This window comes from Neopsephotus bourkii, unplaced genomic scaffold (assembly GCF_033783945.1).
Source record: "Neopsephotus bourkii isolate Nb327-2 ecotype Australia unplaced genomic scaffold, CSIRO-AGI_Nbou_v1 NB_891, whole genome shotgun sequence".
Lineage (NCBI taxonomy): Eukaryota > Metazoa > Chordata > Aves > Psittaciformes > Psittacidae > Neopsephotus > Neopsephotus bourkii.
In genome coordinates, this window is record NW_026901385.1 from 84121 (window position 1) to 105799 (window position 21679).

The 21679-nt window shown below is 44.0% G+C and overlaps 1 protein-coding gene across 1 annotated transcript; it reads left to right on the top strand.

Annotated features, from left to right (window-relative positions):
* Positions 1-3853: 3853 nt before the first annotated feature.
* On the top strand, positions 3854-20288 carry MICOS10 (mitochondrial contact site and cristae organizing system subunit 10). Its single transcript, XM_061357361.1, has 4 exons — positions 3854-3966; positions 16304-16351; positions 16956-17065; positions 20047-20288. The coding sequence occupies exons 1-4, from the start codon at positions 3891-3893 to the stop codon at positions 20053-20055; spliced, it is 243 nt and encodes an 80-aa protein (XP_061213345.1). The 5' UTR covers positions 3854-3890; the 3' UTR covers positions 20056-20288.
* The last annotated feature ends 1391 nt before the right edge of the window (positions 20289-21679 follow it).

Here is a 21679-nt window from a genome sequence, read left to right on the forward strand (position 1 = left end):
ATGTTTCACTCAGCATCACAAGCTGTCTCTCCTAATGCTACCTCAGCCTTCAGATTATTGTTCATCCCCATAGTACCTGACTGCCTTCCACACCAAATCAATAGCAGCAAAGTGGATTTAATGGAGGTTTTGGCACTCTTCCCACTTTAGGGCAAAGTCCTGCTGATGGTTTCTTTTTCCTCAGGCTTAGACTTTTGTTGATGTTGCCTGGATAACAAGAAGTCTTTCAAAGAGAAAGCCAAGCATCAGTGACTGCACTTGTATCTGTGAGGAAAAAAACAACAAACCAAAGTGAAGACTAAGAGTTGAGGTTTCCTGCTCAGGTCTGCACCTCTCTGTAACATGAAGTGCTCTGACGTACAGACAGCAAAGTAGGGGTTCTCTACTAAAGCTGTGTCAACCATTTCAACTGGGCAACTCCTGCACTGCCTTCTTCCTATGCAGATCACTGCTACTCTTGGCAGGAAAACAAACAATGAACCTGTGTGTGGGAGGTGATTCATGTTGTTTAAAACAATGGAAAAACTTACATGTGTATTCTTTGGAAAAGAGGAGATCAGGAGCATATTGGTATGCAGTGAGGAACTTGACAGGAGGGATGCTAGAGGATTCTTTGAGAAACCAGGGTAAGAGATGATACCCTCATCTGGGGGATGGGAATTTTAAAGGAACTTCCTTGGGAGCCTTAAAACAAAACCAATCAGGGTGAGAGTGAACCTCCCTATACGGCACTGTAAAAGCTGGAGAGAACAGTTAAAATAAAGTCTCTTACAGTAAAAAGGGGGTTCATATTCTGGCTGGTGAAGCTCCCTCCTTACCTCTGCATGCGTGTGGGGACATGCCCTCTGCGTGGCTTCTTCCACTATACACCAGGGAAACAGAAAATGGGAAGAATAATTGTGGCACTTACTCCTCTTAGATTTCCCATTCTGCCTCTAGCTTGTTTGATGAGCATCAGTTGAAAAACTAACCACCAGTTTATTTAAGTCAATGCCTACCTTTTAGTCTCTGAGTAGTCTTACTAATTTAAAACACACATTAGTATACAGTTAAAAAAAAAATGGTGATACAGGGTCTGAGCCTACAAGAAGTTGACTCCTATCAGAGAAATGCAGGATTTGGGGCATTTTAAAGCTTTCTGGCTTCACTGCAGCTTCCTCTATTTTTTTTATATGCTTATTTACCGGAAAGGAGAAGAGAATGTGAGAGGGAGGGACAGAACCCTGGGACAGCAAATGCTGCACTCTAAAATGCAAAGGTTTATCAAAACCACACATTCTAAACATTACCTTAGAGTCACACAATAATAAATACTCAATATTACACTGAGAGGGTCTAATTGCCAAGTAACTATGGCAATGGAGAGAAAAGGCTGTCTTTGGACACGTTCCCTCCTGCCTTAATCTTTCCCTGGGGTGGGGAAGGGGCACAGAGAATGTGCTCTAGATCCTTCCTGGATAATGTTTTCCAGAGGCTCCCTCTGATCACCAGTGACTGGGATTTAGAAGCAGCAGGCTGATTTCTCTGAAGGAAGCTGAATGTTCAAAACAATTACACTGAACTATTCCATCTCCTCTGAAAGGGTTCAGTGCACCATGTTCCTGATGCAAGGCTGTCAAAATACATCAAGACCCATTACACAGCAACTCAGCCATTTATGAAGCACCTTCCAGTCCAACAACTCACCACAACTCCCTTCAGCCCCAAAGAAACAGTGCTTTCCAGGCAGCTTAGCAGCCTGAAAGTAAGTGTGAAGTGAGACTACACGTTGGCCTGCAGTGGGTGCATGTTTCTTGCCAAAGCGAAGACCACATTTCTGGCTTGCTTTTAAAAAGCTAAAATTTTTGGGGTGGAAAAATAATAAGGAGGCTTCAGGTATCTTTCCCTTTCTGCTGTTTTCCAGAGCTGATGGGAAAGGGGAAGGTGGAGCTAGGGCATCAGCCACTGGTTTCACAAAACACTTATCTGGCGAGTTAAAAACCTGCTCCCTCATGGTGGTGCTTTTATAAGTAACCTGATGCATGGTTCTATTTTTGATATAACTCTGCAGCAATGCAAACTGATTTGAGTAAATTGCAGGGGGGGGGGCGGAAGAGAACAGAAAGCTCCTTTTACAGAAGAACAATATCTGCCTTCTCTAGGGACAGCTCTTGAACCTGCAAGGACTTGGTTTAACCATTTGCCTTCCAAAAAAGTTTTTTTAAAAGCCATTTTTTAATTATGTAAAAATAATGGGCAATTGTAATGGTTCAGGTTCCATTTTTTAATGATGTAAAAATAATCATAGAATCATGGAATAGTTAGGGTTGGAAAGGACCTTAAGATGATCAAGTTCCAACCCCCCTGCCATGGGCAGGGACACCTCACACTAAACCATGGCACCCAAGGCCTTGTCCAATCTGGCCTTAAACACTGCCAGGGATGGCACATTCACAACCTCCCTGGGCAACCCATTCCAGTGCCTCAGCACCCTAACAGGAAAGAATTTCCTCCTTATATCCAATCTAAACTTCCCCTGTTTCAGTTTTAACCCATTACCCCTTGTCCTATCACTACAGTCCCTAATGAAGAGTCCCTCCCCAGCATCCCTGTAGCCCCCCTTCAGATACTGGAAGCTGCTCTGAGGTCTCCACGCAGCCTTCTTTTCTCCAGGCTGAACAGCCCCAACTTTCTGAGCCTAGAGCAAAGGGCAGGATCACCTCCTTCGACCTGCTGGTCACGCTCCTTTTGATGCAGCCCAGGATACAATTGGCTTTCTGGGCTGCAAGCGCACACTGAAGCCAGCTCATGTAATGGGGCAATTGTGATGGTTCAGTGATACGTGAAGGAGTCGAACTAAACCAAGTACAGAAGAAACCTTTCATCATTACTCTAGCTCAAACCCAGCTTTACTTTTAAGGCCAACAGAAAAACACAAACTATAATAACTGCAGAAAATGTTTGCCAGTTTCAGGGTGCTTTGACTCCTATTTGCTGCTCTAGTCTTTAATTGACTTGCTCAAGAACTTCCAGTTTTATGAGGCAGTAAAGCCTCCTCCTCTGCAGCTTGACGACACTGTCAGAAATAAAACCAAATAACTGCAGCTAAAAATTGCCTTACCCAGTACAAATGGGGACATTGGTACTTGAAAAACACCCTCTGTTTTTTCCACAAGGTTTCTAGAGAATGACTTCCAGAAAAGCCCACACAACATTTGCAACACAAATCTCATTACAGTGCATTTGAAGCTATTCACACTTACGTTGCTGGTTCTACAATGCTGTAGCACACTTCAGGACGTGCCAGAGACCCATAAACCATTAGGAACCCTTCCCATTACTCCTTACTTTAAGATTAGCATCCTATTGCATGGAGCAGCTGCTTATTTTTACAACTAAACAAAAAGGTATTGGGCCCAGGTTGCTTTTATTGGAGAGGTGATGGGTAGGGATTGGCAGCAGCTGATTTTTCACATACCTGTACCTCATTTCAGGCTCTAAAGATAAGGTGAAGCCAACAGGCAAAGGTGCAGGATTTTGGGGGTTGCATGTCCAGTGGGACCAAAAGTAGGCTCTTGCCAAGGGTGAAGTGAGAGCCCTGAGGGGAGTTGGTCAACCAGAGGGGGCTGTCTGAAGATGGGTATCCTGCCTTAGGCTGAGGTGTATGAGGCTTAACAAGGACAAGCGGGAGCCGTGGTTGAAGAGATGTAGCCCAGGAAGGGGAAAACAGGCTTTTGGGCCGGGCCCAAGGTTGATGGCTGCCTCCATCGCGCCCTCCCGCCGGTAACCTTGACAACGGCGGCCCCAGGCAGTTCTCGCGAGATCTGGCGTTGCGCCGTTTCCCCGCGCTGGTAGATCTCGCGAGAGTTTCTCGGGGGAGGAGGTGAGGGCACGGCCTGAGGTGGGAGGGGATGGGCAAGATGGCGTCGGAGAGTGAGCTGGGCAGGAAGTGGGACCGGTGTCTGGCGGACTCCGCCGTCAAGCTGGGTAAGGGCGGGGAGGGCAGGGCGGAGGGGGAGGACCCGGGGAGGAGCGGTGGCGGCCCGCCGGGCGCCTGGGGGCTTTGGAGAGCTGCCGCCTGTGTGGCCCCACGGTGCGGCCGAGACGGGCTCTGTGAGGCCCGGTGCTCTCCCGCCCCTCCGGGGCCAGCTTAGGCCGGCGTTGTCCTCGGTGCGGCAGGCGGGAGTGGGGCCTGTCCTGCGGCTCCGCTCTCAGCGCAAGGCAGCGCTGCCGCGGGGAGCGGTGCAACGGTGATGAGCAGGGCGGCCCCGGGCCTGGCAAGGTGACCTTGGCCGCGGGACGGACCCCCTCTGGGTCCGCTCGCATGGCAGCCCCGCCTGCTTCCCCCCCCGACCCTGTCCTGTCTTACCGGCGGTCCGGTCGCTGTGGGTCCGTGTTGACCTCTGGTTGCTCCCTCTGTTGAAGATGAGAGTTTTCCGTGTGTAATGTCGCTCAGCGCTGAGCTCCGGGGCTAGAGGGATGCCTCCTGCGCTGAATGAATGGGCCCCGGGTTGGCATCACCGGGGCCATGAGGGCCGCGACCTTGCCTGCCTTTAGTTGCGCTGTGACGGCGGCTTGGTTTTCAAAACCTGCTTGTGCAGAGCTGCTCACATCACTCAGCGTACGAGGTGGGCTGTGTTTATTAAAAGCAATGCTCTGCGTGACACGCTGATAGCTTTGGCATGTGTTGCTTAGTACAGTGTGCGGAGTTTGACATTGAGAAGCTTTCCGTCCGGTGTCCCAACCCTGCAGAGAGTTGTGCTTTAAGTAGGGGAGCAGTTGTGATAGTTTGCTTTAAGTAGGGCAACAGTTCTCTTGGTTTTCTTCCCTGTTTATTTGTTCCTAATGTTAGCACTGTGGTGCTAGCAAACGTTTCAGAGCATGTCACTTGGAACTGTGGGCTTTATGAGTGGTTGTGCTTTTCATGTGACAGGCTGGCAAGTCGACTAGACAGAGGTTGTGGCTTTCTGAAATGTGTATATTAAAGCAAATCTTTAAATGCAATGTACAGAGCAACAAGTGAAGTATCTGACACAAAAGGATGTGTCCCATGTTGGTGCAGATGTTTCTCTTAGGACCATAAATTATATCTGAGAAATGTGAATGTTTATTTCTTGTTGCTGTAGTGGCTTTATGCTTGAAAGCTGATGAGGAATTCAGGGGGTTTAGTTGCCTAATACTTTTCCATTAGGAAAGCTGTTTAATAGTTTTAAGTAAACTGAAACTTCCATTGTTTATATCAGGCCTTTGAAAAGTGTCAAGTGCTCCAGAGCAATGTTTTGCCTTATGAAATTCTATTCAGGTTTGTCTGACAAACACATCCAGATCTGTTTATGTTTCCGTAGTGCTGGTTGCTTTATCATAAAATATTAAGTATGCCAAATTATAAACAAGAACTTGTTCCTTGCTGCAGCTGTACATGAACATGTAGGAATTCTGTGCATGGGAAGTCTTTCTCAGGCTGAAAGATGTGGATGAAGGGTTGATTTCAATGCAGCATGTCTCTTGAGCAAGCCTTTCCTCTTAACTTGTTCAGGTTTTCCATCCTAAAGTAGCAGCAGAAGAAAACATGCTTAGACTTTTCTGAACTACTCCTTTAGACCAAGATTCGCAGTGTGAGCTTCAGGATGGCATTGGGTAAAGGTCTCAATAAAATTAATGTTTTTCATTAGATTGCCCCAAACCATCAGGAGCTGCAGCTCTTTAGCACTAAACCCCATGGCCTCAGATACACATTTCTTTTCATGTGTGAAAGCATTCCTCTATTTTGTGTGCTTCTACGATTGATCCGGTAGCTGAAGCATCTGTGCTGGTGACCTGCACTGCTGTATTAACAACAAATGACTCTATAGAAACTTTGGAAGTCAAAACAACCTCAAAGTTGCTTCATACTCCAGTAGTTTGTGACTGAAGGTGATGATGGCCTTTAACTGCAAAGTGAGTTGCATTAACACAAACATTGGCTGGAACAATCTCTCTACTGTTAATACTCAGGAAGGATGTAATGAACGTACAGGAAGGAAACTGCAGTCACCAAAAGGAGAAGTCCTACACATAGAAGTCCAACAAATTAACACAGACTGTTAATTGCATGCCTACAACACCAACTTTCTCAGTCTGTCTTGGTGGAAGTGAGTGTTTGCAGGAACTTCAAAAACCTGTGTGGTTGTGGTGATTGTTTTTGTAATACTACTGCAAATTCTGTGGAGTTTTAATAAACTGTCCAGGGCAGTTACTATACTGAAAAAAAAAGAAAATAAATTCTTTTTACTTGAGAATATTGTTACTTATTATGTGGGATAAAGAAGTTTACCAAATCCTCGCTTCTTACTCTCTGCAACTACCTGACAGGAGGTTGTAGTGAGGGGGGGCCAGTCTCTTCTCCCAAGGAACAAGTGACAGGACAAGAGGAAATGGCTTCAAGCTGCCCCAGGGGAGGTTTAAATGGAGACCAGGAATAATTTCTTCCCCAGAGCATGCTCAGGCTTTGGAACAGGCTGCCCAGGGCAGTGATGGAGTCACTGTCCCTGCAGGTGTTCACACACAGTGTAGACAAGGTCCTCAGTGCCATGGGTTAGTGGTGGCCTTGGCAGTGCTGGGGTAAAGGTTGGACTGGATGATCTTGAAGGTCTTTTCCAACCTCATTAATTCTATGATTCTGTTTGTAGGACTCTTCCTTTTAGTGGCTGCAGTTTCCTTCCTGTATGTTCATTACATCCTGAGCACTAATACCAGAGAGATCATTCCAGCAGTAGCTGGGGAAAGACAAACATTGTCATTAGTCCTGTGTTTTCACATTCCAGACCCTGTAAATAGGGGAAAACACTGAATTTCTGATGCCTTGCACACATGACTGTTCTCCAGTGAGAACTGTAGAGACAGGTAACTCCTGTGGATTAATTTGAGGGTTGGAGGTACATGGGAAACAGGAGAGTGAGAAGGGGAAGTAGTGGCTATCCAGGATGACTTTATTAGCCCCCTAGTATGTTGTTTAAAGACTAACTGGTGGCTTTGCAGCCTGTCCTATATTGTGTGAGTCTGTCTGGCTTACCACTACCCTTTGGTAAGCCGGTGTGTTTGTAGTTATGCTCTGCTGTTTTAGTTGGAGATGGAGCTCCCAGGAGAAACTTGATCTTCTGCCACTAAAATGTCCAAACTACATATTTATCTTGTAATACATCTTTTGAAATGCTGTATTATTTTTGACCTCTTGAGCGCTACCTGTATCCATGTTGTAATTTGGTATTAAACCTCTTTTTCCTGTTAGTTTAAAACAGAATGTGTTGTCAGGCGTTGGTAAGATGGTATTTCAGTTCAAAGAATAAAGTGCTGTAAGCCCACAGAAAACACTGAAACATTGTTCCGTGGAGTTTATGTGCTCACCTCTCTTTTGCTAGGGTTGATGTTTATTTGGTTTTGTATGATGAGGATGGGGTTAGGTATTTTGTTCCCCTTCCCTTTCTTTCCCCCTATTTCCCTTTCATTTAAATAATTTAACTTTCTGTTCCGTCTTTTCTTCCTGATAGGGTTTTTCTTACTCATCAGAAAAGTTGCTCGTTTATGTGTGGGGAAGGAGAATCTAAGCGTAGTGGCTTTCTTTTTCTTCCCAGCTTGCAAAGCTTTATAAGCTCCTGTGTCTTTTCCAACCTTCACAACCATTTATTTCCCTTTATTAGATGAGCTTTGTAGTGGAGGAATAGGAAGTAAATAGTGTTGTGGTCTTCTTCCATCCTACCAGCTCCAAACCCTGGCTAAAGGTTTTGTTTGTTTAACTTACTGGTCTTTCATGACTGTTTCTTTGGAAAGACTGTTAGTCATGAGGGACTGGCAGAGTTGGTTTTTCTCTGCAAGGCTATGCTTTTGGACAAACCATTGTTATATGCTGTTTCCAGTAAACAGGGAGGCAGTAGTGGTGCTATTGACATGCTGGAGGGAAGGGATGTCATCCAAAGGGACCTGGACATGCTTGAGAGGTGGCCAATGCCAACCTCATGAAATTCAGCAAAGCAAAGTGCAAGGTCCTGCACCTGGGTTGTGGCAATCCTAGGCACAGCTACGGGTGGGGAGGAGAAGCCTGAGGAGAAGGATGTGGGAATGTTGGTCACTGGGAAACTGAGTAAGACCCCTCTTCAGTGTGCACTTGAGCCCAGAACCCCACTGTTTGCAGGACTGCATCCCCAGAGCACGAGCAGCAGGTCAAGGGAAATGATCCTGCCCCTCTACTCTGCTCTTGTGACACTCCACTTGCAACACTGTGTGCAGTGCTGCTGTCCCCAACACAAGAAGGACATGGAGCTGCTGGAGCAAGTCCAGAGGAGGCCATGAGGTTGATCACAGGCTGCAGCACCTCCCGTTTGAAGACAGGCTGAGAACACTGGGGCTGTTCAGCCTGGAGAAGAGAAGCTGTGTGGAGACCTCAGAGCAGCTTCCAGTGTCTGAAGGAGGCTACAAGGATGCTGGAGAGGGACTCTTCATCAGGGACTGGAGCAATAGGACAAGGGGTGATGGGTTCAAACTGAAACAGGGGAAGTTCAGGTTGGAGATAAGGCAGAAGCTCTTCCCTGTGAGGGTGCTGAGGCACTGGCACAGGGTGCCCAGAGAAGCTGTGGCTGCCCCATCCCTGGCAGTGTTCAAGGCCAGGTTGGACACAGGGGCTTGGAGCAAACTGCTCTAGTGGAAGGGGTCCCTGCCTGTGGCAGGGGTTGAAGCTGGATGAGCTTTAAGGTCCCTTCCAACACAAACCAGTCTGGGATTCTATAATAAACTGTGGATGTGTAAGGGGAGGGAGCTTTGTGTGCCTGTGTGTGTTTGTTTGTTTAGAAACTGTAGTAGTGAGTTGAATGCTAATTTACCTGACATTGAAAGGTAATCCCAGGGAAACTGTTCGCTTCTTGCCTTGTGTGTTAAGTTGTTGAGCTGAAGTTATTTGTTCTTTTTTTCTGTTTCAGCAGTGAAATGTTTTGATGTCTGTGACTGACTAAAATCCAGCCTGGAAGCTTGTAAATAACCCAGTGTAGGGATGTTCATTTTCCTGTAATCCTCTGTTTTGACATCTGAAAAGAAAACACTTCTAATTTCCATTTAATAGGAATTTTGTAAGAGGAAAGGGCACTTTCAGCTCTCCTGCAAACTGCTACAGGATTTCTTCAAGTTTCATCATCTGGGCTGCTTCAGTGGCTGCTTCTGTTAATAACAGTGGTGTTACTGTATTGTTTGGTTCATTCCACAGATTGACTGTTTCAGAAGGAACCATTGTATGGATTGCACTGTCAGTATTTTTAAATAATCCTTCCCATGGTTATGAATAGGATCAAGTCAGTCTATGTAATGATAAAGCTTGATTATACTTCCTGAAAACTGGATTAGACTTTCTCTAAATATACAGAAATCCTGAAATTCTTGGTTTGAAGTGATTTGGGGAGTATTTTTGCTTGGTGATAGTAATGTGGCTGTTCAGTCTTACCAACCAGGTCAAAAGAGCGTGTTCTTCATTAGGGATTTTCTTTCTAATAATGGAGAACACAGCTATTATGTGAACACACAACTGCATTGTGATGTTTGTAACCTCAAGTTATTTTCCTCTCTTGTACAGGAGAAGATCCAATCCTAAGATCCAGTCGTACTAGTTTGATCTTGCAGCAGCCCAAGTAGTGTAAATATTAACTGTTTATGGCTCAGCCTGTGTGGGGAGGCAATGCAGCCAACAAGATGATGTTTGATTTGGAAGAGGTGGCTAAATGCTGTTCTGAGAACAGGCATTTAGTCAAAATCCAGGAGCAGTATTTAGTTATGTTGTTTGCAGACTTCTGAGTGCAATGACTGGCTACACATTGGGGGCTTATTACCTTATTTTGGAGGAAAAAGATAGGGAATCTTTAGGAATCCAGGCCTCTCTTCTGTTGACTGCATTGCATCCTGCTGTTCTCTGGGCTGACTGATCCATGGAGTCAGAGAGCTCTGCCCTGCTTATGTGTGCCCTTGCGCACTGTGAGCAACACTGGGGGAAGCCTTACTGAACCCTTGCTTCAGGCTGCTCTCGGCAACACTTATGGTGTGCTGTAACACCTGAGAGATCTGTGGTATCCACCTGATGGTACGGCCATTTATAACACTTACAGCCTATGTAAGATCTCCTGTGCTGTGAATGAATCCAAGGTGCACTGCTTCCTCCTTCTCTGCACTAGTGCATTGATAAGGTGTCACCTGGGCCTTCTTGGCATGCAGTGACATGGTCCAGGGAAAGGGGACTCTGAAGTAATGTCCTAAACCACTTGTTTGGTCCTTGATAGCAGCAGGTGGAAACAATTCTTTGTTAAGTCAGAGTTCTCTGGGAAAATCCTTCCAGGGCTGTTGGCACATCCTTGATGATAACAAATCAAATAGTGAGAGATTTGAGAAGGATCAGAGGCTGATTTCTGTAGCCATTCTGCTAGTGAGGTGCCAATGTGCGGCTTCTTACTCCAAACTGCCTCTTTCTTCACTGGGCCAGTAGACGTCAGTACTGGTCAACCTACACTGGATGGGTGTGAAGAAGGGTGGTTGCCAGCTCTCAGAGCTAGGCTTGCAGAAGCCTTGCATGTGAATATGTTTACTCCAGCTAAACTTTTCTTTTTAGCAATGCTGTTGTTTGCATTAATGCAATATTTTCTTACAGTAAGACAAGGTAAAGGTTTCTGTCAGAGGTGTATTTTCCATGTAATAAGCATCTTGCTGATTTCTTATATACGTGCTTCTAAAGCAAGTGCTACCCGGATTTTGTCTAAAAGCTTGGTGCAAGATCCTTTGTTGCACAGTCTGTTCAGAGTAGCTTCCACTCTTTTCCCCTTCCCCTCTTTAAGGAAAGAGGAAATGCTCTGTTCTCACCAGCTCATTCACTGGTGTGAGGATGGGAAGTTCCTGGTCCACTACAGGACTACAACTGTGATTGCTTGGAGGTGCTAATAGGGATATTTCCATCTGTGAAAGTGCTGATACCTATCTCAGTTTAGCCTCTGGGTGGTGGGTGACCTGCAGCAGTGCTTAAGGGTGGAAGGCAGCTCTTGGAAGCATGTCAGGATCTTTATATTATAAAGGTATTTGGATACTTAATGGTCTCAGGTTTCTGACCAGTGCATGAAGAAGGGTCTGCTCCCTGTGTTTGCGAAACACATACCCATGTATCTTGACAGAGTGGGATTGGAGAGCGAAGGATGGGACACTGCTTGCCTTCTTTGTTTTGAAGATCCTGACTTATTGTGGATGTTGCCTTACCTAAAGCAAATTTTAGTGCTGGACTGAGCTGATACTCATTTGAAACTTTCAGTGGATCAGGTGCATGGGTGAGATCTGCTCTTGGACCTTGGAGCTATTGTTGTCACTGTCTCCAGAGAGAAACTAACAGGGATTGACACGTTTTCCTGATCCTAATGGAAGCTCTCAGCTGGGAAGAAATCTCTGTTGGGGCAAGTCCATGACCTATTTTAGAGAGTCTTGTCTGTACAGGGTAGTTGCTGTTTTCTTAGAACAAGACACAATCTTCCAGGAGCTCTTTCTTCATTTTAGTTCAGTAATATACCTCTCTTTGACTTGTCAAATAAGAGAATGTGAAGGGGAGGAGGCTGCAGCTCTGTTTTGTACTGGTGTGTAAGGAATGGCAGAGGAAAAGAAGAGGTTTTTTTTTATCATCAGATTAAGTAATTGAAAAACTTCCAGTGCTATAGTAACAGCAACACCACAGTAACAGCCAGATGTCAATGAGCACATTTGAATCCTTCTATTTTAATCCTTCTATTTTAAGTTTCAAGCTGTTGAAGAAAAGTGTAAGATTCTTTAATCTGGAGAAGAGAAGGCTCGGGGGACCTTATGGCTCAATACAACTGTCCAGGGCAGTTACTATACTGAAAAAAAAAGAAAATAAATTCTTTTTACTTGAGAATATTGTTACTTATTATGTGGGATAAAGAAGTTTACCAAATCCTCGCTTCTTACTCTCTGCAACTACCTGACAGGAGGTTGTAGTGAGGGGGGGCCAGTCTCTTCTCCCAAGGAACAAGTGACAGGACAAGAGGAAATGGCTTCAAGCTGCCCCAGGGGAGGTTTAAATGGAGACCAGGAATAATTTCTTCCCCAGAGCATGCTCAGGCTTTGGAACAGGCTGCCCAGGGCAGTGATGGAGTCACTGTCCCTGCAGGTGTTCACACACAGTGTAGACAAGGTCCTCAGTGCCATGGGTTAGTGGTGGCCTTGGCAGTGCTGGGGTAAAGGTTGGACTTCACTTGAAGGTCTTTTCCAACCTGCTCAATTCTGTGTTTCTAGGTGTGGCAGCCTCACTAGCTGCTTCAGCCTGTAGCTGCTTGGGTAGCCTAGGAAGGAACCGTGTAGTAGCACTGTTAGGGGGCCTGTTAATTAAATTTATAGAAGAAGCTTTTCCCAGATGTTCTTGGGGACAGGAGCCTGACTCGAAGATTTGTGTTTCTCTCTGAGACACTTTGGTGGTGTCCTGTTGGGTCTGTGGCATGTGTTCTCTCTGGGCTGGATTGATCTGAGGTACTGTGACATTTTTCTTGGAAGGTGTATAAGCCAGGAATGAAGAAGTTTTGGAGACTGGGCTTAGTGCCTAATCCCCATTCCATGTGGCTGTGCTGGTCTACACAGCAGGGACACTTACTGGAGAGCAGGAGTAAGATGGCCATGGAGCCATCCTGTCCCCTGTTGACACTGAGTTGAAGCTGAGGTGATAGATGTGGGGTGGAAGAGGCTGTTTTTCTAGTTAAACATTTTAAACTGTCAGAGGAGGTGAAAAATGAGTTGTACTCTTTCCTGTGGCCTTTTTCTCCAAAGAGTCTCTCATGCAAAAAGAAATGTGCCCTGCATGGATCAAGCCCTTTGCTTCTCTATGTTCGTTTGTTTTTATTGTAAGATAAACCTTTCATGTTTTATTGTTCTGAAGTTAAAGCCTGGCCTAGAGGTGCTGATCCTTAGTAGAAACAGCTGCAGACTGAGTGTCCCCTGCTCAGGTGGGAGGCTCTTTGAAGCAACATGTTGCCTCTTATAAAGGAAATTGAGCATGTGAGAACTTAAACCTGTAAAAGCCATCAACAGCTCTGCCATTGTTTATCTCTGGTGTAACTTTATATAGAATTAAAGTGAAATGCCTCATTCTGCTTCCAAAATGAGATGGTTTTAGCTCCCTCCTGGTCCTGGAGACACACAGGAAATGACCACATAACCACAAATACTTTCTAGTGGAAGGAAGATGAGTGACAAAGTATCCACAGAAATGGGCTCTTAACCAGACAGGCTACGAAGATATATGTAACTTCTGGTTTTTAGGTAAACCCAATGCCTAAACATTAAAACTAAAAGATCAAATGCTGTGTATGCACTGGCTGGTGTGAGGGGGCACAGCGGTGCATTTCTTGGTTGGGTATTACGATCCACAACAGTTTGCAGCACAGACTGTAGCCTGTTCCTCAGGAAGAAAAGGAATGAGCAAAACTGAGGGAAGCTACAGTATGTTTGTGGCTTTGTTTATCAAGTTGCCTTGTTCAGAAACAAAAACCCCTCATCTGGCAGATTCTTCTTGCTCTGTAGCATTTAATTATTTAAAGCAAAGCCCTGGATATGTACCATCAGTCAGCTTCCATGCTCCTCTTCATACTGGGACAGGGTGCAGAGATAGCCTCTAAATTGCAAGAAGAATCCCTTCAGCTTCATTGGTTCCAAGAAAAGCTTTCTTAGGGAAGACAGAATGGGTTTTCCTAACTCAGTCATGTTGGACCACAGCTGCTTTGCAGTGGTGTTGGGTATTGGTGTGGGACAAGTTCTAGGTTTTGGTTTAGGCTCAGGCTGAATTGCAGTTGGCAAAGAGAATAAATCTATCACCTTTAAGAGTATCCTGTAGCTTCCCCCTCAGCCAACAGGAAGCAACATTGATGGCATCTGTGTGGAGCCCTTACAGATGGAGCTGTAATGGGAGAGAGCATTTGAAGGAGGTGAAAAGAGTTTAAGATAATGCCTATTTCTGGAAGCAGTTGGAAAGAAACTGTATTAACTTAGAGCTTCCTTAGTGCGGCTTTTTTTGAAGGCAAGAAAGTAAGCAGTTTACCATCAGGCTGGTAAAAAGAATGTGGGTTTGACTGGGAATGTGGAAAATGTGGTGACATTAGAAACTGCTGGGCTGTGCATGGAGATGATGCAGGATTTGTCATCCTGTAAATCATTTCTTATTGATTAGCTAAACTGTTTGGCTTGGCAGAGGGGATTTTTTCCTAGGACCAGTATCGCCATTACATGGCAGACCTTCTGAACTGGGCACTTCAAACAATGCTTAGTGCTGTCTGAACAGAAATTACTTCCACAAAGTCCTTTTCAGACCTACAGTGCAACAGCCCAAACCCAAAAGGCAGCAGACTCTGTATTACAGAAGACTGGCAGAGGGAGCTGGGTCAGAGGGCCAAACAGTTGTCATTTAGATGAATTCTTGAAGATAGTCATTATCCTTAATAGCATAAACATTCTATGAGAGCCAACACAGCTGTATTCTAGCAAAGGTACTGAAGGAAGGCTCTACACGGGGAGGAACCAGCTTGTAGCAATGATGTTTCTTCCAGTCCACATCTAAATGCCGGTCAGTGATACAGTGTGAGTAGTTAGCTGCACATGTGAGATGCTTCAAGTGGTGTATCTCTGCCTGAAATGCAGAAAAAGTCTGAAGCTCCAACCAGACATCTGAGGAGCTGAGACTTCCCCTTAGCTGTGCAAATGATTAGAGCTAAAACCTGACCTTCTGTTTCTGAGGTGGCTGGGGGAGTTGTGTCAGGACCACTTGGCAGGCAAAGTTCTCCCCTGCACTTGCGTGTTTTGTAAGCCTACTCCAGAGTTGTAATGACCTGGTAGAGTAGTTACCTCTGTCACACTCAAAAAGTTGTATGAAAATGAAGAGAGTTTTCAAAAGCAGCTTGGTTTCCCAGCTCTCAGTAAACGCAGATAGTGAGTCCTAACAGGAGAGTAAATGTAAGGTGTTTTGTTCTGATCATCTCTTGTCACCTCTGGTGTAGTAGTCATGGTTTTATAATCAATGACAAACATGGGGTACTAACTTAACATACTAATAATGCAGGAAGTGTTGTTTCATTTCAAGCTGCAGTTAATGTGCTTCTTGCAAGGAAAAAAAGTTTAAGGAATAGAAGGAAACATAGGAAAAAAGACCTAGTCCTGTGTGCCAAGAGGGTATAGGATTCTTTGGCATTTTTCTGGCCACATCCCACTTGGTAATGTGTTCAACAGGAGCTGAAATAAGGACCCCGTGCTTCTAGGAATATATGAAAAAGATAATATATCTTTAATTAAACTTTTTATACTTCAGTGAGATTTCTTGTAGTGAAGGGGGAGAATTGAAGCCCATAACAGGATGTGTTTGCTGCAAACCTGAAACTCCTGGGTATCTTTTTCATGAGCATGACTGATTTATTTCCTTTTCTTTTGTTAAACTTATGTACTTCTGTCCCTTATCTCAATTTCTTGTCTTTAGTGGATAGAATTAAAGGTAGAATTTAGCCACTGACCTCCAAGTTTTCCCTGTTCTATTTATTGGGCTGTGAGGGGAGTTTTGCAGACTTGCCTGACTTCTTGCAACAAATCATCAGCTCACCTTCCAAGCAAAGCAAAAGTCAGTTTTAGGTACACCAGCTGAGTTTTTTAATGGTGCTGGATGGTTTTCCTTTCCTTTTTTTTTCAGCTGCTGCAGTTATTTCTATATATAGTCTTAAGGATGTGAGAAGTCATTCATTCCTAGTGTGTTTAAATATGCTCCATAATGAATGTTGTGGATGTGAAAGATAAGCAGCCTGGAGCTTTCTTTTGTAAGGTATAGGGTAACACAAAGCATCAAAGTTTTACTGCCCTCAGGACACACATTGAAGCAGTTAAAGTAGTGAGATAACCGAAATACAATAAGATATCCATCTGCAAAATCTAAAGCTCAAGGACACAATAAGTTTTCATTTAAGTGTTTCTCATTTGCTGAGAATGAGCCAAATAAATCTTAATTCCACATTGTAGATGGTGACAGAAATTCAGTAACTTTCCCTGGGATGAGTCTGGTTTGGTGCCTGAATCTCTCTGATAATGGTCTATGTTGGGATGCTAATCTGAATTAGCTGCTTACAGTTACTTAAGAAAACAATAATTAGTATTGCTATTTAGGAACATTTCTGTTTGGTGCTGAACTACAGGTAGTCTGTTCTTCCTGAGCTGGAACAAAGAATTCCTGTAAAGAACTAAATCACTTTGCCTTTACTTTGCATTATATCTTAGTTCTCACTCACTGTGTTTGTTCTTACAGGTGCTGGGTTTGGATTAGGAATTGTTTTCTCAGTCATCTTCTTCAAAAGTAAGTATACTGCAGGAATTTTACTGCCTGGTTCCCTACTTTCTCTTGTAGGTGCAGCTGAAAACCAATACATCTTTGAGGCATGTAAAAATCAGCATGCTAAACCAATTTATTATTGGTTATGTCTTTTGAGTTGACATGGAGTTACGTACTGTGTTAACTGTTGTGTAACAAGGTTGTTCCATGAGGCACCTCTCTAAGCTCCTACTGTGCTCAGCTCAAATGCTGGAATTGCAGGAAACCCTGAGCCAAGTGACTGGAGCCATGTGTCTAGACATCAGTTTATGCCAGGCTTGCCAGGGTTTTAAAACTGATCTAAATTCCTCTTTCGTTATGCTTTGGTAAGAGAATAGTTTACAGAAATATCTTGGATTGAGAGATTCATTAGAATCCATTGAATTCTCAATGTGATGTCTTACTGTTACTTTTGTTGTTTTGAAGTACTCAGGGTATTAGCTGATTTTAGAACTTGAAAATGCCTAATATGCCTCTTCCCAGTGATATATTCTTTCTTGGTGCTTATTTAACAATTCTGTCACTGTCATGTGAAATAAACAGCTTTTCTTGACTTGGACTTTTTCTTTTTGCTTGCCTTCCCCCACAGGAAGGACATGGCCTATCGCTTTTGGGTCAGGGATGGGGTTAGGAATGGCTTATTCCAATTGTCAACATGACTTCCAGTCTCCATATCTTCTCCATGGTAAATTTGTAAAAGTAAGTATCAGTACTAGTTACTATTAGTTAGTAACTGTTTTAATTTAGAATGTTACATTTAGACACTATTTAAATAGACATTACTCTGCCTTTCACAAAAGAGCACTAGGAAGGAAAAGCTTGTGTTGCCAAATCTGGGCAGTTCCCCTCTCTTTAGTAATGTTTAATATCTGGTGTGTTTAGCACTAAACTTACTGGGCTGAATACATAGGCTTAGTTTAACAGACCCTGCATGTGGGTTTGCCCACAACCTGAAAACAACTCTAATAACAACAAGAAAGCTGAAAAACTAAACTAATGGTAAGATTTTTGTCTTCTTACTTAGAAAGAGATGAGCTAGGAAGAAACTGAAAGTTATGTCAGGTAGATCTGCCTGTGGAAGCAGACCTGGAATCTTTTGAGAGTGGGTTGGTGGGTTTATTTTTTTGGTTGGGGTTTTTGGAGTTTTTCAACATGAAAATAATAATCTTGTGTAAGTTTTGTGTCTTGTTTGGCTGGAATCTAATAATTAGTCTGAAGAAACTGTATACTGTATACTACTGTGTATACTACTGTATACAGTATACTACTGTATACTACTTACAGTAGTAAGTAGTAAGTTGGAAGAGAATCATTTAGATGAGTTTAGTTTTGTCACAGACCATGCCAAGAGAAAGTACTTAAAACTAGATTAATGAGCAGGAACCATTTGTTCACTCCCAAACTGCCTGCAGTGCACTAAGCCCACATTCTGACTCCATTCATATTGCTATTACTTCTTCACATGTAAAAGTTGGGGCTGTTTTTATGGTAATTCATCATGGTGGTGTCTGAGGGGAAAAAAAAGGTGTGAATGTTTTGGATTCACAAAGCCATAGACTGATGAAAGCACTTCAGTGATAGCACTTCAGCAATAGCACTGCAGAAGCATCCACTAAGACACATTTGCAGTCACTTTAGCACTCCAGAAGGTACTGAGGTAAATGTTCTGCCAGGAGCTTCTCATGGCAAGTACACAGAAGTGCATAAAGTGCTCATCTGCCTGATGAAAGAATCCTGAATGTGGTGTTCCCCTTCTTCCTCATGCATCTGCAGCTGGAAATTGAGTTCAGTCCCCCTCAGATTTACTGTCAAATGAGCTTTTGCCAGCCCTCTGCAGCCCTACCAGACATACTCGCTTATGACATTCAGCTGTTAAGAAGGGAAGTGGTAACAAGATTCTTGTCCACCTTCAGGATAAAATATTTTAGACAGCAGTATAGAGAAACAATGACTTAGATGCAGCAGCTACAACACTGCAGCTCCAGCCCAGAAGGGAAATCATGTGCAGCACTCTGCTGGCCAGATCTGCTAACATTAAAATGTGTTAGCTTTCCACACTATCCTGAGGGTATGCCTCCAATTCACATCTCCAGAAAGACGCTGGAATGACTTGTCTGTGGCTTCCTGTGAATGGTAAATGCCCTGCAAGCATTATTCATTCAAGGATGCTTGTTACTAGGGATGTTGAGCAACAGAAAACTGACTTTGGGGTCAGCTCAGTAAGGGATTTTGTTTGGATTAAGGACTAAGCTGTGTGCTGGAGCAAGGGTGGTCCTTTGAAGCATGAGGTAATTGAAAGTGCACTTCAGAGAAGCAGCACAGCTGCCTGCATGGCACAGGAGTAGACAAATAGTTTCCAGTGCACTGTCTCCGCTGGCTTTCTCTGGCACAGAGAGGCTGAACACACAGAGAGGGAAGTCGTGGATGAAACCATCTAATGGTTAATGCTGTTAATCCTCTCCAAAATGTCGTGTCATGGATAATGGCTCTGGGGTTATTATAACAAAATTATTTCATTTCTGTTGGTTAGGAACATGGAAAATATTGTTGCATTATCACTCATCTGTTTTTTTTCTTAGAAAATACAGTTATAACTGAACTCCGTAGAACTTCCTTTACAAAATGGAGTCCTGCTTAAATGTTAATTTGTCACAGTGTGAGATTCTGCAAGAAACTCTGTTATTGAGAGAGAAATGTCACATGGATTAACTTGAACCAAATTGTTTCTGGTTTTCTGAGCCTGTCAAGTTCATAGGATCACTCAGCTTGGAAAGGACTTCAAGGAGGTCGTCTACTCTGACCTCAAGGCAGGGTCAGCTCTGAGGTCGGGCCAGGTTACTTGGGGCTTTATTCAGTCTGGATTCTTAATTCTTCAGGCTCAAGTTCTTAATTCAGAATCCAAAGTGAGAATGAGAGAGAAGAGGGGACCTTCAGGATACCAGTCAGGAGATTACAGAGTGACTTTGGAGCTGTTGTAACTGTAACTTGGATAATCATGTTGCCCATCCTTGGGGTTAGTAATTTGATTATGAAACTCACCAATGCAAGAGCCATTCATCTAGACCAAGAGACTCCTTAAATGCAGACAAGTCTTCGTTTGTGGGCATAAGATTCTAAGGGCTTTTTAAGTAATTTGCTCAAGTGGATTCCACTGTGATTTCAGCTGAATTTAGAATCAACCTCTAGCAATTATTTGGAAGCTGAGAATTACAAGGCCTTGATTTCCTTGCAGAATGGGAAGTATCATGTTTTTCAGGTTATTTAGCATGTATTATTTATCACCCCAAATCCACAAGCCCGTGCTTTGGTGCAGTGTGGGTTACATTGATGTGCAAGAATACAGTCTGGCAAATGAAGCCTTTCCTCCTGCCCTTTGCAGCTTTGATTTCTCTCTGGTTTCTATTCAGTCTGTGAATAGTTACCTTGAACAATAATGTTGGGGTTTCTTGAAGTATCCATTTGATCAGAATAGGGAGTTATGTGCATGAAAACATGCTTCTGGCATGAAAATAGCTGCTTAACTTCTCCATGCTCAACTTCTCAGTCTAGTGAAGGATGAAAATGTTAGCCTACCTTCTGGAAACGTTTTGGAGCCAAGTGGCTTGCTTTACATCGAGCAGCACCTTCCATGTAAGGAACCCAAATGGCTTTTTAATAATGTAAGCCTTCTTGCTTTACAGGAACAGTGACTAATGACTAAGACTATCCCAGTGGGAAGGAAGGAGAAATCAATGATTATTCCTCAGGAATACTTGAAGTGCCCCTGGAATAAGCCAACATTCTTCAGTAACGATCACCAGTAACTCTTTATACTCCAACAAACTGTTTCTGTACATGAAACAAAGTTCTGTTGCTTGTTTTGTATCGTGTCTGCAACGTGCAAGGAAGAGCTCTTCTGGGAAATAAATAAAACAAAAATGGCCTTCTCTGGTGTGTTGACTTTGTATGTGAGTGAGCGAGAGAAGGGAAGGAGAGACCTTCAGTGTGAGTACCTAGCAGCTGTGCCCACATGGGTAAAAGCCACTGCGAGAGCTCTTCAGAGGAGACAGCCGTCGTATGTTCCTCTCCACTCCTGAAAGACAACCCCCATCTAACATAGAGTTCAAAGCAGCATTCCCACCTCATAAATCACCCACCAGACCCCTGCTGCTTGTGCTGGTGTTTGGAGAGGAATATAAATACTCCTATGTCCTGTTTGTACAGTTGCCCTTTAAAATTGGAGTTTTGGCCAAAGAGGCAGAAACCAAAAGGGCAAATCCTGTGTGACTGCACCTAACCAGTGCTGTGTGCTGGAGCTCTGAGTCATGGAGTGACCCAGGTTTGAAGCTTCCCAGGATAGTGGGTGAATTAAACAGCTGCACTTTGCCATCTGGCTCTTACCTTTTAGCTTGATTGTTTTTTCACCCCTCTTCTGTGGGAGAGAGGTTTCAGTGTCTGGGAATGGGTAACAGATATTTAAAGCTCTTTATTACCTCGGCAAGTCGCTGGTCCAAGTGCTCCCTTCTACTTTACATTTTCTCTAGTCCTTGTAATTGTCAGCATGTTGTCTGCTGCTCTTCTCCTGACTTGAGGTTGTCTTCAGTGCTGCTTTACTCAGCACTATTGTCTGGCTATTGAGGTGAACCCTTTTTCTTCGTCCCATGCTTGCTACGTGTCGTCTGCATAGTGCTTGGTGTAAATGCATGTCTCCTGAGATAGAATAGTGTATATATGGACATAGAGCTTTCTGTTACTGAAAACCTGCTGTGCTGGATGGTGAGTGCTGGCAGATGGAAAAGTGACCAAAAAAAGTCTCTCCAGAAAGGAAAACACAATGGAAAACAAGTTGTGCAATATTTGTGTTTGCTTTAACCATGCCAAAACCAGAAGGGGATGGACTGAGGGGCAGTGTGCTGAGTTCAGAGAGCTTGAGAAGCTCCTCATCTTCCTTAGCAATGAGGCTGAGATTTGGTGCAGGTGCCACAGCAGTTACGCCACACCGCATCCCCCTGCGGGCTCATTCATATGTGGATCTTGAGCACTGAAGAGCCATGTTGAGCTGTGCCCAGAGTCAACAGGAGCTGAAGAGCTTGCCTAGAGCAATGGACTTGTGAAACTAAATAGCTTTAATGCCAGAGCAGCATTAAAGACTGTCAAAGCATGATACCATCCAGGACCATTGCTTGAGCATGTCCTTGTTTTTCCACCTCCTCCCTTGCCGGGCTGGATTCATCAGTCAGGTCAAAACAGCTTATTGGAAACAGGATCTCTGCTTTCTTCCCAATTTGGAATCATTTTATCTGGCCCCAATTTTTAATTTGAGCTATGTACTTT